The sequence below is a fragment of the Chiloscyllium punctatum genome, chromosome 10 (genome assembly GCF_047496795.1).
Source record: "Chiloscyllium punctatum isolate Juve2018m chromosome 10, sChiPun1.3, whole genome shotgun sequence".
Classification (NCBI taxonomy): Eukaryota; Metazoa; Chordata; class Chondrichthyes; order Orectolobiformes; family Hemiscylliidae; genus Chiloscyllium; species Chiloscyllium punctatum.
The window spans coordinates 7,771,250-7,786,088 of NC_092748.1; the positions used below are offsets into that span (position 1 = coordinate 7,771,250).

Genomic DNA, 14,839 nt, shown 5'->3' on the forward strand with positions numbered 1-14,839 from the left:
GGATACGGATTGTTAGCTGTCCTCCTGTTTGTCCTATGTAGTGTTTTGTGCAGTCCTTGCATGGGATTTTGTACACTACATTAGTTTTGCTCATGCTGGGTATCGGGTCCTTTGTCCTGGTGAGTTGTTGTCTGAGAGTGGCTGTTGGTTTGTGTGATGTTATGAGTCCTAGTGGTCGTAGTAGTCTGGTTGTCAGTTCAAAATGTCCTTGATGTATGGTAACGTGGCTAGTCCTTTGGGTTGTGGCATGTCCTCATTCTGTTGTCTTTCCCTTAGGCATCTGTTGATGAAATTGCGGGGGTATCCGCTTTTGGCGAATACATTGTAGAGGTGTTCTTCTTACTCTTTTTTTTTGCAGTTCTGGTGTGCTGCAGTGTGTTGTGGCCCTTTTGAACGGTGTCTTGATGCAACTTCTTTTGTGTGTGTTGGAAAGACAACGGAATGAGGACATGCCACAACCCAAAGGACTAGCCACTTTATCATACATCAAGGACATTTCTGAACTGACAGCCAGACTACTGCGACCACTAGGACTCATAACAGCACACAAACCAACAGCCACTCTCCGACAACAACTCACCAGGACATAGGACCTGATACCCAGCATGAGCAAAACCAACGTAGTATACAAAATCCCATGCAAGGACTGCACAAAACACTACATAGGACAAACAGGAAGACAGCTAACGATCCGCATCCATGAACACCAACTAGTAACGAAACGACATAACCAGCTATCCTTAGTAGCCACACATGCAGATGACAAGCAACATGAGTTCGACTGGGACAATACTACTATTATAGGACAAGCCAAACAGAGAACAGCCAGGGAATTCCTAGAGGCATGGCACTCATCCACAGATTCAATCAATAAGCACATCGACCTGGACCCAATATACCGACCACTGCAACGGAGAGCTGGAACTGACAACCGGAAGCGGCAGAGACAGGCCACTATAAATGCCGGAGGAAACAGCACAGAAGCGCTTCACAGGAGGCTCCCAAGCACTGAGGATGTCCCCTAGACAAGGGACGAAACGTCTGCAACACAAATTCCCAGCTCGGCGAACAGAACCACAACAACGAGCATCCGAGCTACAAATCTTCGCACAAACTTTCAAGTATGAAAAATAACTGTTGGCCAATCCTGTCTTCTGTCTCTCGGTAGGTTTGTATTCAGGCTGCCACTTCCCCTTTAACCCTTTTGGGTTCAATTTTGTAACAAGTTTATGTTTAGGTGTTAACAAAGACTTTTTAAAAGTTTATGTGCATAATGTGAACAGCACAACTAAGTTTATTTTCCTTACAAAGTTAGGATAGATCCCAACTGAATGAGGTGAGTTATCTTATTTGAATATTGCACACTGTGGTAGTGTCCTCTTATCTGAAGCCAGATGCAAAGTACATATTTATTATTGCCTTAACAATGCCTTCCATCAGTACAAGTCGTCCCCCCCCCACCCTCCTCAACCTTGAACTACTTGTCCATTAAGACAGTAATATGCCCTGTTATGCTACCTGGTAATCTTTTACCTGGTAATTTCTTGGCCCCTTCTTTCTTTTTTCCAGTTGTTTCAGTTTTTATTTACATATATCTCTATTGTATTTGAAACACGAAATTTGTCATTCTCTCTCCATTATGGAATGTTTCTATTCTGCACCAGAGCCATATTCCACGTCAAGAACTTCCTTTGCTAATGTATTGTTTCACATCTCACTCTTTTGTTTCAAAAGCACTTGGGCCACGTCCCCTTTCAACTCCCTGATCCTAGCATTCTGTGCAGTCGAATATTTGGTACATTGAGAATTGTCTTCAGTGGAATTTTTCCCAGAGTGTATTCACTTTAAATAAGCTCCCTTTCCTCAATGGCCTAGCTAAGAAGGAGTTGTCTATTCACTACAGCAAACCTTCCTACAATGGTCAGTATATACATTAGGATTACATGGGCCCTATTTACCAGGTTACCAAACAGACCAGTCCTATAGCATATGGGCCTAAGTCATTTGTATATCTTACCAACTTGATGCTTAACAACAGTGTATCAAAGCCATTTAGCATAAAGGCTGCCCTGGTCAGATAGTTTCTTGTTGTATATTATGTAAGATCATGAATGCAAAAAAGCCCTCACTCCTGGTCCTGAAAAGTGCACAGTCATCTCACCTTATCGTTCCTGATTAATGTATCTGAAATATTTGAGCAGTAAGTGAATCTAGCTGTTTCATGCTGCCACAGTGTAGCAGCAACATGAGTTTTGCTCGCCACAAACAGGGTCCTACCAACAAGCCAAAAGACATTCTATCACACAAATGATTAATGTGGTAAATGCAGTTAAGTGCTGGTGAGATATCAAGTATGTAGGCCATACACCCCAAAGTGGCAGATCATATCAAACAGCATTTCCCTTTGTTTGCAACAAAAAAAAATACTCCCCATATCTACCTAGACCGCACTTGCAAAAAGCACAACAGCATGTCCAACATTAGATGTGATTCTGAAATTGGACAATTGTTGGATAATCCAGAGTGCATGAAGAAATATACTGGCAAATAGTTTAGGATTGCCAGTCAATTTTCAGGGTGGTCACTTGTGTGTATTAGAAGCATATTTATAATGCAAAGGGCTTTGTTCATTTTAGATAGTAATAATCTGAATATGACTGCTCTTGTTTCAACTCAATAAAATGGGTGCCACCCATTTGCTGTTGCATTTCTTAGGTAAGCCTTGAGCAATCAGCCAACCTGTGTGGTTTACAATTTAAACAAAGCCTAGCTGTTAACCATCAAACATCATTAAGTGGTGTTACTCATGGCAACCCCTTTACCAACTGGAGTCCACTTGCCAATCAGTCAACTCTTTTGTCTTGTGCAATATAAATACTGCTTTCTCCCCCCTGAATTGGTATTCTTGAAAATTATTCTGATGAATGCAAATCAAGTAACTTCAACAAACTGTCTTTTATCAGCAATATGCAAGTTCAGTACTGCCAAATAAGTGTATTCATTTTTCCTGATATCCTTTGAATGTTAGCGAGTTTTGAGAAGATTTGTAGCTCCAGTTGAGGTTCTGGATGGAGGTTTGCTTGCTGAGCTGGAAGGTTCATTTTTAGATGTTTCATCACCATACTGGGTAACCTCTTCAGTGAGCCTCCAGCCGAAGCACTGCTGATGTTTCCTGTCTTCCATTTATATGTTTGGGTTTCTTTGGATTGGTGACATCATTTCCTGTTCTTTTTCTCGGTGGTGGTAATTGGACCCCAAACATATAAATAGAAAGCAGGAAACATCAGAAGTGCTTCGTCTGGAGGCTCACTGAAGAGGTTACCCAGTATGGTGATGAAACATCTAAAAATGAACCTTCCAGCTCAGCGAGCAAACCTACATCCAGATCCTTTGAATATCAATAGATTTTTGAATACTATATTGGATGTACTGAGTGTTTCCAAATTTATAGATTTCTGTGGTAGAGAATTCCAAAGATTCATCTTTTGTTTGAACTGTTTCTCTTCCTCTCTGACCTAAATAACTAATCCTTTTATTACGTAAGAAATAGGAGCAGGAGTAGACTGTGGCCTGTCAATTGAGACTGATTTTCTTCCAGCAGCTTCAGCTGGAGGAAGCCTTTCTCTCCAAATTTACCCTCCATAAGTCCTTACGAGCAATGTGTTTCAATAAGGACACGTCTCATTCTTCTAAGCTTCAGGGAGTATCAGCATAGTCTTACAGACTTTCTTCATTCAACAATAAACTCATCCCAGTGAATCTTTGCTTACCTAAAGGAAGTGCAGCATATCCCAAACAATTTCAGTGATCATTTTCACTTAAAATTATGTGAGTTACCACTGTTACAATGGTCTTTATTTCTTCTCAAAATATATAGAAATGATAATCAAATAATCCTGTTTTTATCTTTGTTAACCAGTACGGGAAACAACTATATGACAACTACCAGGATGCTGTGAAACGAGCTGAAGCAACGTATGAATGGTCATCCCTGTCCAGTGCCAGTATGAAATCTGGGTCTAGTTCTTCCAGTTTGCCAGGTAAACTAACCTTTTTTATTGTTGTGTGTGGTGCTGGAAAAAGTCAGGCAGCATCCGAGGAGCAGGTAAAACGACGTTTTGGATAAAACCTTTTTTTTTGTCCAATTTTGTTTTTCATCGTACCCATTACCCCTGTTTCAAAATAATTGAATTCCTAATGAGGTGTGGACATGTAGAAAGCAGGATCCTATTCACACTCAAATGTAAGCATAACAGCATCAGAAAATTCCAGCATTCGTGACACTACAGGTGCTGTCTTCCTACCCTGTATTATATGAGGAGAAGAATTGAAGGAGCTAAAAATCGAATCTTAATAAAGGCAGAACAAGTTTGTTTAAAGCATGTTGAGCATATACCCACTCAAGAGCTGCAGATACTCTTCAAAAATGTCTGTCACTTTTTTAAAAAATTCATTCAGGAGACTTGCTTTGCAGGCTGTGCCAGCATTTATTGCTGATCACTAATTAAGCCTGGCAACAGATTGTTGGTTGGTTTGTGGGTTGTGACTATCTTTCTCTCCAGTAAACTACCTAAAGCCTGAAGAAAATCAGTTTATTTCCCTCCCTAGTAATCTGTTGCCTCTAACTAGTAACTAAGAGATGTTGCTGTTAGTATACCCAGTGCTTGTGCCTCCACTGAAGAAACAAGAAGAACCTGGAGAAGAGTGATGGAAGAACAGAAAATTCTGGCAAACAAAAGGATCATCTCTATGAACCCGATAGACTGAAGCCATTGAACTTAGAGTCATAGCGACCTAAAGCACAGAAACCAGACCCTTTGGTCCAACTCATCCATGCCAATTTATTCCCAGTTAAAAATCACACAACACCAGGTTATAGTCCAACAGGTTTAATTGGAAGCACACTAGCTTTCGGAGCGACGCTCCTTCATCAGGTGATTGTCCGGCATCTTCGAATTACAATTTATTCCCATTTGCTAACACCTAACCCATACTTCTTTAAACCCTTCTTTTTCATACACCCATCAAGATACCTTTTAAATGTTATAATTATACTAACCTCCACCACTTCCTCTGGCAGCTCTTTCCATACACTAACCACCTTCAGCAAAGGTTGCCCTTTAGGTCCCTTTAAAGTTCTTCACCCCTCACTCTAAACCTCTGCCCTCTAATTCTGGACTCTCCCAACTCAGGGAAAAGGCCTTGTCTATTTACCCTATCCGTGACCCTCATGATGTTATAAACCTCCATAAGGTCACCCCTCAACCTCTGACGCTTCAGGGAAAACAGCCCCAGCCTGTTCAGTTCTCTCCCTGTAGCTCAAATCCTCCAACCCTGGCAACATCCTTGTAAATCTTTTCTGAACCCTTTCAAGTTTCACAACGTCTTTCCGATAGGAGGGAGACCAGAACTGCACACAGTATTCCAAAAGTGACCTAACCAATGTCCTGTACAGCTGCAACATGACCTCCCAATTCCTATATTCAATGCTCTGATCAGTAAAGGAAAGCATACCAAACGCCACCTTCACTATCCTATCTACCGGTGACTCCACTTTCAAGCAACTCCAAGGACGCTTCATTCAGCAACACTTCCTAGGACCGTACCATTAAGTGTATAAGTCCTGCTCTGATTTGCCTTCCCAAAATGCAGTACCTTACATTTATCTAAATTGAACTCCATCTGCCACTCCTCAGCCCATTGACCCATTTGATCAAGATCCTGTTGTACTCGAGGTAACCTTTTTCTCTGTCTACTACACCTCCAATTTTGGTGTCCTCTGCGAACGTACTAACTACAGGGGAACCTCAATTATCCGAATACCAATTATCCAAAAATCTGATTATCTGAGGGAGATCTCAAGGTTCCAACAGAAACATCACATCAAAGATGTGTCCAACACTGATCGCGTCTTTTGTTTACACTGATTTAAAAGTGCTGCCGAGAACAGTCCTGGACTAATGGGAGCGCAGGCACTGTCTCTAAAGGACTGACCTCCCACCTTCTCTCTCTCGCTCTTTCTCTCCCCCCTCAGCACTTTCCCATGGAGTTCTACACAGACACGCACCCTAAACCCCCCTTCCCCAAATAATCTCTCTAACATCGTCCTGTACAGGGCAAAGGTGGAACGTGTCAAAAAATGTGTGTTTCTGTGTGCGCTATTTGGAGACTCGCCAAAAGGCAATAGCAGCAGCAGTCTTGGTGGTGTCCAGTCCAGCTGCCCTGGAGAAGGGGTGGGGACGGACGGAAGTCACGCGGGGGGGACGATGTAGGACAGTGTTTGAGGGGCAGGTTTGGATGGGATTGGGGGGGGCAGGCAGGGGCAGTGGTGGATGGGGTTATGGGCCGGGGCAGGCGGTGTCGAATGGGGTTTGGGGCTGTGTAGGATGGGTTTTGGGGCGGCGGGGGTAGTGTTGGATTGGGTTTGGGGGGGGTGGGGGAGGCAGGCAGAGGTTGAGTGGGGACAGGCAGGGACAGTGTTAGACGGTGTTTCGGGGCAGCGGGTGAGGAAACGGTGTTGGGAGTGGGCGAGGGCTCGCGTTTGCTGTGCTGCTGCTAGTCTCCTGAACAGGGAGCAGACTTAATAGAAAATGGCTAGTTCTCTCTGTATCCCACGTGATATAACCTTGCTAACCAGTCTACCAAGAACCTTGGTGAATGCCTTACTGAAGTCCATACAGATCACATCTACCTCTCTATCCTCACCAAAAAGACTCAAATCAAGTCAGAGAGGATTCAAGAAGTAACAATGAGACATGATTTCCCACACATAAAGCCATGTTGACTATCCTTAATCAGCCTTTCCAAATACATGCAATTCCTGTCCCTTAGGATTCCCTCCACCACTGTCAAGCTCACCGGTCTGTAGTTCCCTGACTTGTCCTTACCACCCTTCTTAAATAGTGGCACCTTGTTAGCCAACGTCCAGTCTTCTGGCACCTTGCCTGTGGCTGTGGTTGATCCAAATATCTCAGCAAGGGGCCCAGCAATCATTTGCCACAGATTTCTGGGGATTTATACACTTTTATGTGTTTCAAGACATCCAGCACCACTATCTCTGTAACATTGGAAATTTTCCAAGACATCACCATCTACTTACCCTTATTCTATATCTTCCATGTCCTTCTCCACAGTTACACTGATGCAAAATACTTGTTTAATATCTCCCCTATCTCCTGGGTTCCACACCCAGGCTGCCATGCTTATCATTGAGGAGCCCTATTCTCTCCATTGTTACCCTTTTGGCCTTAATGAATCTATAAAATCCCTTTTTTGGATTCTTCTAATCCTATTTGCCAAAGCTATTTCATGTCCCCTTTTGTCCTTATTTCCCTGTTAAGGATACTCCTACTGCCTTTATACTCTAAGGATTCACTCAATCTCTGCTGTCTATATCTGACATATGCTTCCTCCTTTTTCTTGACCAAAGCCTCAATTTTTTTAGGCATCCAGCATTCCCTGCACCAACCAGCCTTGCCTTTCACCCGAACAGGAACAAATTGTCTCTGGATTCTCATTATCATTTTTTTGAAGGCTTCCCAGTTTCCAGTCATCCCTTTTAGCTGCAAACATCCGCCCCAATCAACTTTTCAAAATTCTTGCCTAATACCATCAAAATTGGCCTTCCTCCAATTTAGCACTTCGACTTTTAGATCTGCTCTATCCTTTTTCATCACTATTTTGAAACTAATAGAATTATGCTCGCTGGCCCTAACGTGCTCCCCCATTGACACTTCAGTCATTTGCCCTGCCTTATTTCCCAAGAGTAGGTCAAGTTCTGCACCTTCTCTAGTAGGTACATCCACATACTGAATCAGAAAGTTTTGTTGTATACAGCTAACAAATTCCTCTCCATCTAAACCTTTAACACTATGGCAGTCTCCGTTTATGTTTTGGCAAGTTAAAATCTTGGATCCTCCATCTTGGATTACCCAGAAACCCCCTGGTATTAAATTATTGAGTTTCAAATTTACTAATCCAGTTCTGCATTGCTCACATTCTTCCCCAGCTTTTTTTTTCCTCCACCTATAACACCGATGTTTTATTGTCTGTATCTTTTTATATGTATGGGAGGGAGATTTTCATAACTTTACTAGTTAAAATTCTAAATCCCTTATGTCAGTAGTTCATAGTTCTTTACCTGCGGTTAGAATCAATTTATTTGACAGATACATTGGAGACAGTTTTCTTGATAATCGCTTTAACTTGAGATCACTGGTGGGGTTGATTTTTTTTTTAGCATGATACTTCAGTGAGGTATGATACTCTTGCCTCAAATGTAGTCAGTGACCATACTTTCACCATCCTCATGGAGAAGAACCTATGACCCTCAGAACGAAGCTTTTCCTCGTCTCTCTAAACAGAGTTCCCTTATTTTTGAACTATGTCTCCCCATTCTACCTTCACCAAGGAGGGGAAAACAATCATCTTTCATTCCTCTTAGACTCAAATGGATAGAGAACCAACTAGCCTTTCTTCATAAGATAAACCCTTCTTCAGTGAAGCTAATGCTCTCTCAATTGCTGCAATGCAATTATGCTCGCTCAGAAATGAGACCAAATTGCACAACGTACTCCAAATCTGGATTTACCAATTACCTGTATAATGGTAGTAAAGCATTCCTACTTTATATCTCACCCCTCTTGCAATAAATGACAATTTAAATTTTCTTTCTAACCACTTCCTGTATTTTTTATTCCATTCAGGGAAAAAGTGGACTTCATCGGCTGGGCTAGCATTTATTGATCATCCCTAGTTGCCCTTGAGAAGGCAGTGGTGAGCTAGTGCCTTGAACCACTGCAGTCCATTTGATGTAGCTGTACCCCTGTCACCAGTGAAATTAAAATTTGGAATGCAAGCTTTTTGTCATTGCTGACAAATTAGAAATAAGTTAAATGATTTGGTAGGAAGTAGGACCTTATTGGCTAGACATAAATTATGGTGATTAAATAAACTAGCATTCGATGCATAGCAAATATTTGGTACGGAGGAACTAGGAGATCCACTCCTGGCTGAAGTCCAGGTCTGAGATGTACAAGTCAGCTAACATTTTCCTATACAGGAAATCCAGGCATGACCTTCATAAGGCCATCAGAGACACCACGAGGTAATACCAAACTAAGCTTAAGACCCAGATGACCCACATGGATACCCGTTTCTAGCCCGTTATGTCCTGTAAGCGTTGCCACAAAGTGAATTCGAACAAAATCACGGGTAACAGTATGTCCATGCTTGACGAACTCTCTGCATTCTCCGCTCTCTTTGAACAGAAGGTCAGTGAATCAATGTCACCTGTACTCCGTCTCCATTGCAGGTGTCTAATAGGCCTTCTTGAGAGTGAACCCATGGACAGTGTCTGATCCGGATTGAGTTCCTGGCTGTACACCCAGATCACGTACAGACCAGATGGTGGGAGTATTCGCAGACATCTTTAACTTCCCTTTACTACAAGCTGAAGTTCCCACCTGCTTCAAGAAGACCACTATCATCCTGGTGGTAAAGAAGAATCTTGCACCATGCCTCAATGACTACCACCCATTGGCTCTGACCTCTATAATTATGAAGTACTTAGACAGACAGGTTAATCATGGCTCACATCCCAGTCTCCCAAACCACCTTGATCCTTTGCAATCCGTGTACCGGTGCAACATGTCCCCAGCAGATGCAATAACCTTGGTCCTATACTCATCCCTGGAACACCAACAACAAGGATACCTATATCAGGCTCTTTCTTATCGGCTACAGTTCTGCCTTCAACACTAATTAGAAACAAACTCATCTCTAAACTCCAAGACCTTCGTCTCAGCTTCCCATTTTGTCCAGGATCCTGGATTTGCTGACACATAGGCTGCAATCAGTAAGAATAGGCGACAACTGCTCCTCCACTATAATCCTGAACACTGGTGCCCTGTCAGGCTGTGCACTCGGTCCCCTACAATACACCTATGCACTGAAATAAGGCAGGTGACTGAGGTGTCAGTGGGGGAGCACTTTGGGGCCAGCGACCATAATTCTATTAGTTTTAAAATAGTGATGGAAAAGGATAGACCAGATCTAAAAGCTGAAGTTCTAAATTGGAGAAAGGCCAATTTTGTCGGTATTAGGCAAGAACTTTTGAAAGCTGATTGGAGGCAGATGTTCGCAAGTAAAGGGACGGCTGGAAAATGGGAAACCTTCAGAAATGAGATAACAAGAATCCAGAGAAAATATATTCCTGTCAGGGTGAAAGGGAAGGCTGGTAGGTATAGGGAATGCTGGATGACTAAAGAAATTGAGGGTTTGGTTAAGAAAAAGGAAGCATATGTCAGGTATAGACAGGATAGATCGAGTGAATCCTTAGAGTATAAAGGAAGTAGGAGTATACTTAAGAAGGAAATCAGGAGGGCAAAACGGGGACATGAGATAGCTTTGGCAAATAGAATGAAGAAGATTCCAAAGGGTTTTTACAAATATATTAAGGACAAAAGGATAACGAGGGAGGGAATAGGGCCCCTCAAAGATCAGCAAGGCGGCCTTTGTGTGGAGCCACAGAAAATGGGGGAGATACTAAATGAATATTTTGCATCAGTATTTACTGTGGAAAAGGATATGGAAGATATAATCTGTAGGGAAATAGATGGTGACATCTTGCAAAATGTCCAGATTACAGAGGAGGAAGTGCTGGATGCCTTGAAATGGTTAAAGGTGGATAAATCCCCAGGACCTGACTCGGTGTACCCGAGAACTCTGTGGGAAGCTAGAGAAGTGATTGCTGGGCCTCTTGCTGAGATATTTGTATTATCGATAGTCACAAGTGAGGTGCCGGAAGACTGGAGGTTGGCAAACGTGGTGCCACTGTTTAAGAAGGGCGGTAAAGACAAGCCAGGAACCATAGACCAGTGAGCCTGACCTCAGTGGTGGGCAAGTTGTTGGAGGGAATCCTGAGGGACAGGATGTACATGTATTTGGAAAGGCAAGGACTGATTAGGGATAGTCAACATGGCTTTGTGAGTGGGAAATCATGTCTCTCAAACTTGATTGAGTTTTTTGAAGAAGTAACAAAGAAAATTGAGGGCAGAACAGTAGATATGATCTATATGGACTTCAGTAAGGCATTTGACAAGGTTCCCCATGGGAGTCATAAGTAAGGTTAGATCTCATGGAATACAGGGAGAACTAGCCATTTGGATACAGAACTGGCTCAAAGGTAGAAGACAGAGGGTGGTGGTGGAGGGTTGTTTTTCAGACTGGAGGCCTGTGACCAGTGGAGTGTCACAAGGATCGGTGCTGGGCCCTCTACTTTTTGTCATTTACATAAATGATTTGGATGCGAGCATAAGAGGTACGGTTAGTAAGTTTGCAGATGACACCAAAATTGGAGGTGTAGTGGACAGCAAAGAGGGTTACCTCAGATTAACAACAGGATCTGGACCAGATGGGCCAATGGGCTGAGAAGTGGCAGATGTAGTTTAATTCAGACAAATGCGAGTTGCTGCATTTTGGGAAAGCAAATCTTAGCAGGACTTATACACTTAATGGTAAGGTCTTAGAGAATGTTGCTGAACAAAGAGACCTTGGAGCGCAGGTTCATAGCTCCTTGAAAGTGGAATCACAGGTAGATAGGATAGTGAAGAAGGCATTTGGTATGCTTTCCTTTATTGGTCAGAGTATTGAGTACAGGAGTTGGGAGGTCATGTTGCGGCTGTACAGGACATTGGTTAGGCCACTGTTGGAATATTGCGTGCAATTCTGGTCTCCTTCCTATTGGAAAGATGTTGCGAAATTTGAAAGGGTTCAGAAAAGATTTACAAGGATGTTGCCAGAGTTGGAGGATCTGAGCTACAGGGAGGGACTGAACAATTTGGGGCTTTTTCCCTGGAGCGTCGGAGGCTGAGGGGTGACCTTATAGAGGTTTACAAAATTATGAGAGGCATGGATAGGATAAATAGACAAAGTCTTTTCCCTGGGGTTGGGGATTCCAGAACTAGAGGGCATAGGTTTAGGGGGAGAGGGAAAAGATATAAAAGAGACCTAAGGGGCAACATTTTCACACAGAAGGTGGTACGTGTATGGAATGAGCTTCCAGAGGATGTGGTGAAGGCTGGTACAATTGCAACAGTTAAGAGGCATTTGGATGGGTATATGAAAAGGAAGGGTTTGGAGGGATATGGGCCAGGTACTGGTAGGTGGGACTAGATTGGGTTGGGAGATCTGGTCTGGTTGGACCGAATGGTCTGTTTCCATGCTGTACATTTCTATGACTAACTGTGGAGTTGGGGTGGAATTTGACAATATTTACAAGTTGACTAATGATACCACCATTCTAGGTTGGATCTCAAACGAGGACAAGACCGAATTCATTAGAGGTTGAATGTTTAGTGTCTTGTTATAAAGACAACAGTCTCTCCATCAACATAGCAAAACGAAGGAACTGATCATTGACTTCAGGAAGCGGAATGGAAGGCATGGTGCCAAGGTGGAGATGGTCAAATCCTTGGGAGTGATGATCACTCTGTCCAGGTTTACTCACGTCAACATGACAGCCAAGAAAGCACATCTCCACTTCCTCAGGAGGCTAAAAAAATTTGGCATGTCCTCAAGGATTCATCAATTTTTATAGATGCACCATAGAAAGCATCCTGTCTGGATGCATCACAGCATGGAACAGCACCTGCTGTTCCCAAGACCACAAGAAACTACAGAATTGTAAAAACAATAATCCATCTTGCAAACCAACCTTCCATCCACTGACTCGATCTATACTCCCCGCTGCCTCAGGAAAGCAACCAACAAAATCAAAGATTCCTCCCACCCCAATTCTACTCTTTCACCTTCTTCCATCAGGCAAAAACCTCTTCAAAGGGTTGGTGCAGACTTCATGGGCTGAATTGCTTCTTTCTGCACTGTCGGGATTCTGGTGAGATTGCTGATAAGTTAGTTTCAATTTTCAAAACATTCCTTGACTTGCCAATAGTCCCATTAGATTAAACTATGGCAAACTGACTTGATTTACTGCATTTATACATTTGCTCGTTTCTGTGGAAGTTCTTCAGAGTGGCTGGCAAAAATAAGAGGAATTGAGAGAAAAGGTGTTGTCATTGTTTCAGAAACATCGCAGTTATGTTTGATTTACAAAGTCAAAAAGGGATGGGTTTGGAGATGCCGGTGATGGGAGCTGTGTAATTGTATTTCTGTTTGGTTTAGGTGCAATTACTTTGAAAAGCACTAAGTAAATTTCAGAATAGAGTTTAATGGTGAAAAGGAAATACCATTCATGAAAATTCATAATCCAAAGAATCTTCACCTAAAACGTTAACCCATTATGCTTTAAGGTTAACTGACTTGTATATTTTCATTATTTGTTTCAGATTTAAAACATTTGTAGTACTATCTAAAATTCCAAGCATTTCACAGGGTTTTGATAGACTGTAACATAATGCATCACTTCACCATCACTTGCTTTGTTTGTGCAGAATCCCATTCAAACCATTCGAACCAGTCGGACAGTGGAGTTTCTGACTTGCAGTCTACAGGTCATGTTCGCTCCCAAAGTATCGTCAGCTCCATTTTTTCAGAGGCTTGGAAAAGAGGCACACAACTGGAGGAGCAACAGCAGCACTCCAAAGTAAGAGGAAAAAATTCTACTCTCTAGATACACAAACAAAAGTAGCCAGCTTTACCTCTAACCCTTTAATGATGAGCTTGCTTGTATTATTCATCACTGTATAAGTGGTCAACTCTGCTGCAAAATATTAAGTTGGGTATGTTCTGACATTTTTTAAATTAAACTTCAGGAATGTGATCACTACATTGCTGTAATGTTAATAAGCTCAAATACCAGCTTGGCTTTAGGGTCATCTTATCCCTCAGCAAAGTCTGCAGAAAATTTATACCTAAGAATTCAGCAGGAAGTGGGAAGGTAAATGGGTTTTTGGTCTTTATTTTAAAGAGAATGGAGTGTTAAAACAAGGAGGTCTTGGTAAAACTATACAAGGCACTAGTCTGAACAAACCTGGAATACTGTGAAGTTTTGTCCCTTTACTGTGGAAAGATATTACTGGCCTTGGAGGCAGACCAGAGGATGTTCCGTGAGAAAATCCCTCCATAGTTGTAATCAAGCTTATGAGGAGAGGTTGGGTAGGGTGCACTTATACTCACTGGAGTTGAGAACAAAAGGAGACTGAAACTCAAGATTCATGCAGCTTGACAGGGCAGATGTCAAGGGGTTGTTTCCTCTTGTGGGAGAGTCTTGGACCAGAGGCCATAAGCAGTCTTCCAATTAAGATAGTGGTAAGGTGAAATTTCTTGAGAGCAGTGAATCTGTGAATTTTTTTTTAACCACAGAAGGCTGTCAAGATTGGGTTGTTAATTATATTCACGGCTGAGATAAACAGAGTTTTTAATCCATGAGTGAATTGAGGGTGAGAGCAATGAGACAGGAAAGTGGAGTTAAGGATTATCAGATCAGCCACAATCTCATTCAATAGTTTACTTCTGTTCCTACATCTTATCTTTACACAATGGAGCAAGATGATCTAACAAAGTCACAGTTTTGCAGATACCATCAATTGCCATTTTGCTGACTCAGCATGTGGTCAACTCGAGTAGGTCAGATTTAGGAAATCCCTGCCGTTCTGTTCAATTGTTTGAATTTCTGATTGTTTCTGCTAAAGGCAGATTAAATTCTCCCTTCTAGTGGCTAGTCTGTAAAAGGTGACCAATTCAGTTCATATTATTCTCACTGTTCTTTCCTTCAGCAGCTGAGACAAGGACATTCTCCCTTCCTATGAACTTAGGTAAACACTAACATACTATATTTGGGTACATTAATTTTCCCTATCAAAAAATTGTTTGCTGATTC

The 14,839-nt window shown here is 42.2% G+C and overlaps 1 protein-coding gene across 10 annotated transcripts in view; it reads left to right on the plus strand.

The window, feature by feature from the left end:
• Window positions 1-14,839, plus strand: part of LOC140481858 (NEDD8-conjugating enzyme UBE2F) — a 366,423-nt gene that overhangs the window by 199,711 nt on the left and 151,873 nt on the right. For all 10 annotated transcript variants that reach the window (XR_011961625.1, XM_072578427.1, XM_072578424.1 and 7 more), the window contains 2 exons: window positions 3,920-4,040; window positions 13,452-13,603. Coding sequence is in view for 9 of the 10 variants with exons in the window: in XM_072578427.1 (XP_072434528.1) it covers window positions 3,920-4,040; window positions 13,452-13,603 (273 nt within the window). In the remaining variant the exon portion in view is untranslated. The remainder of the gene's footprint in view (window positions 1-3,919; window positions 4,041-13,451; window positions 13,604-14,839) is intronic.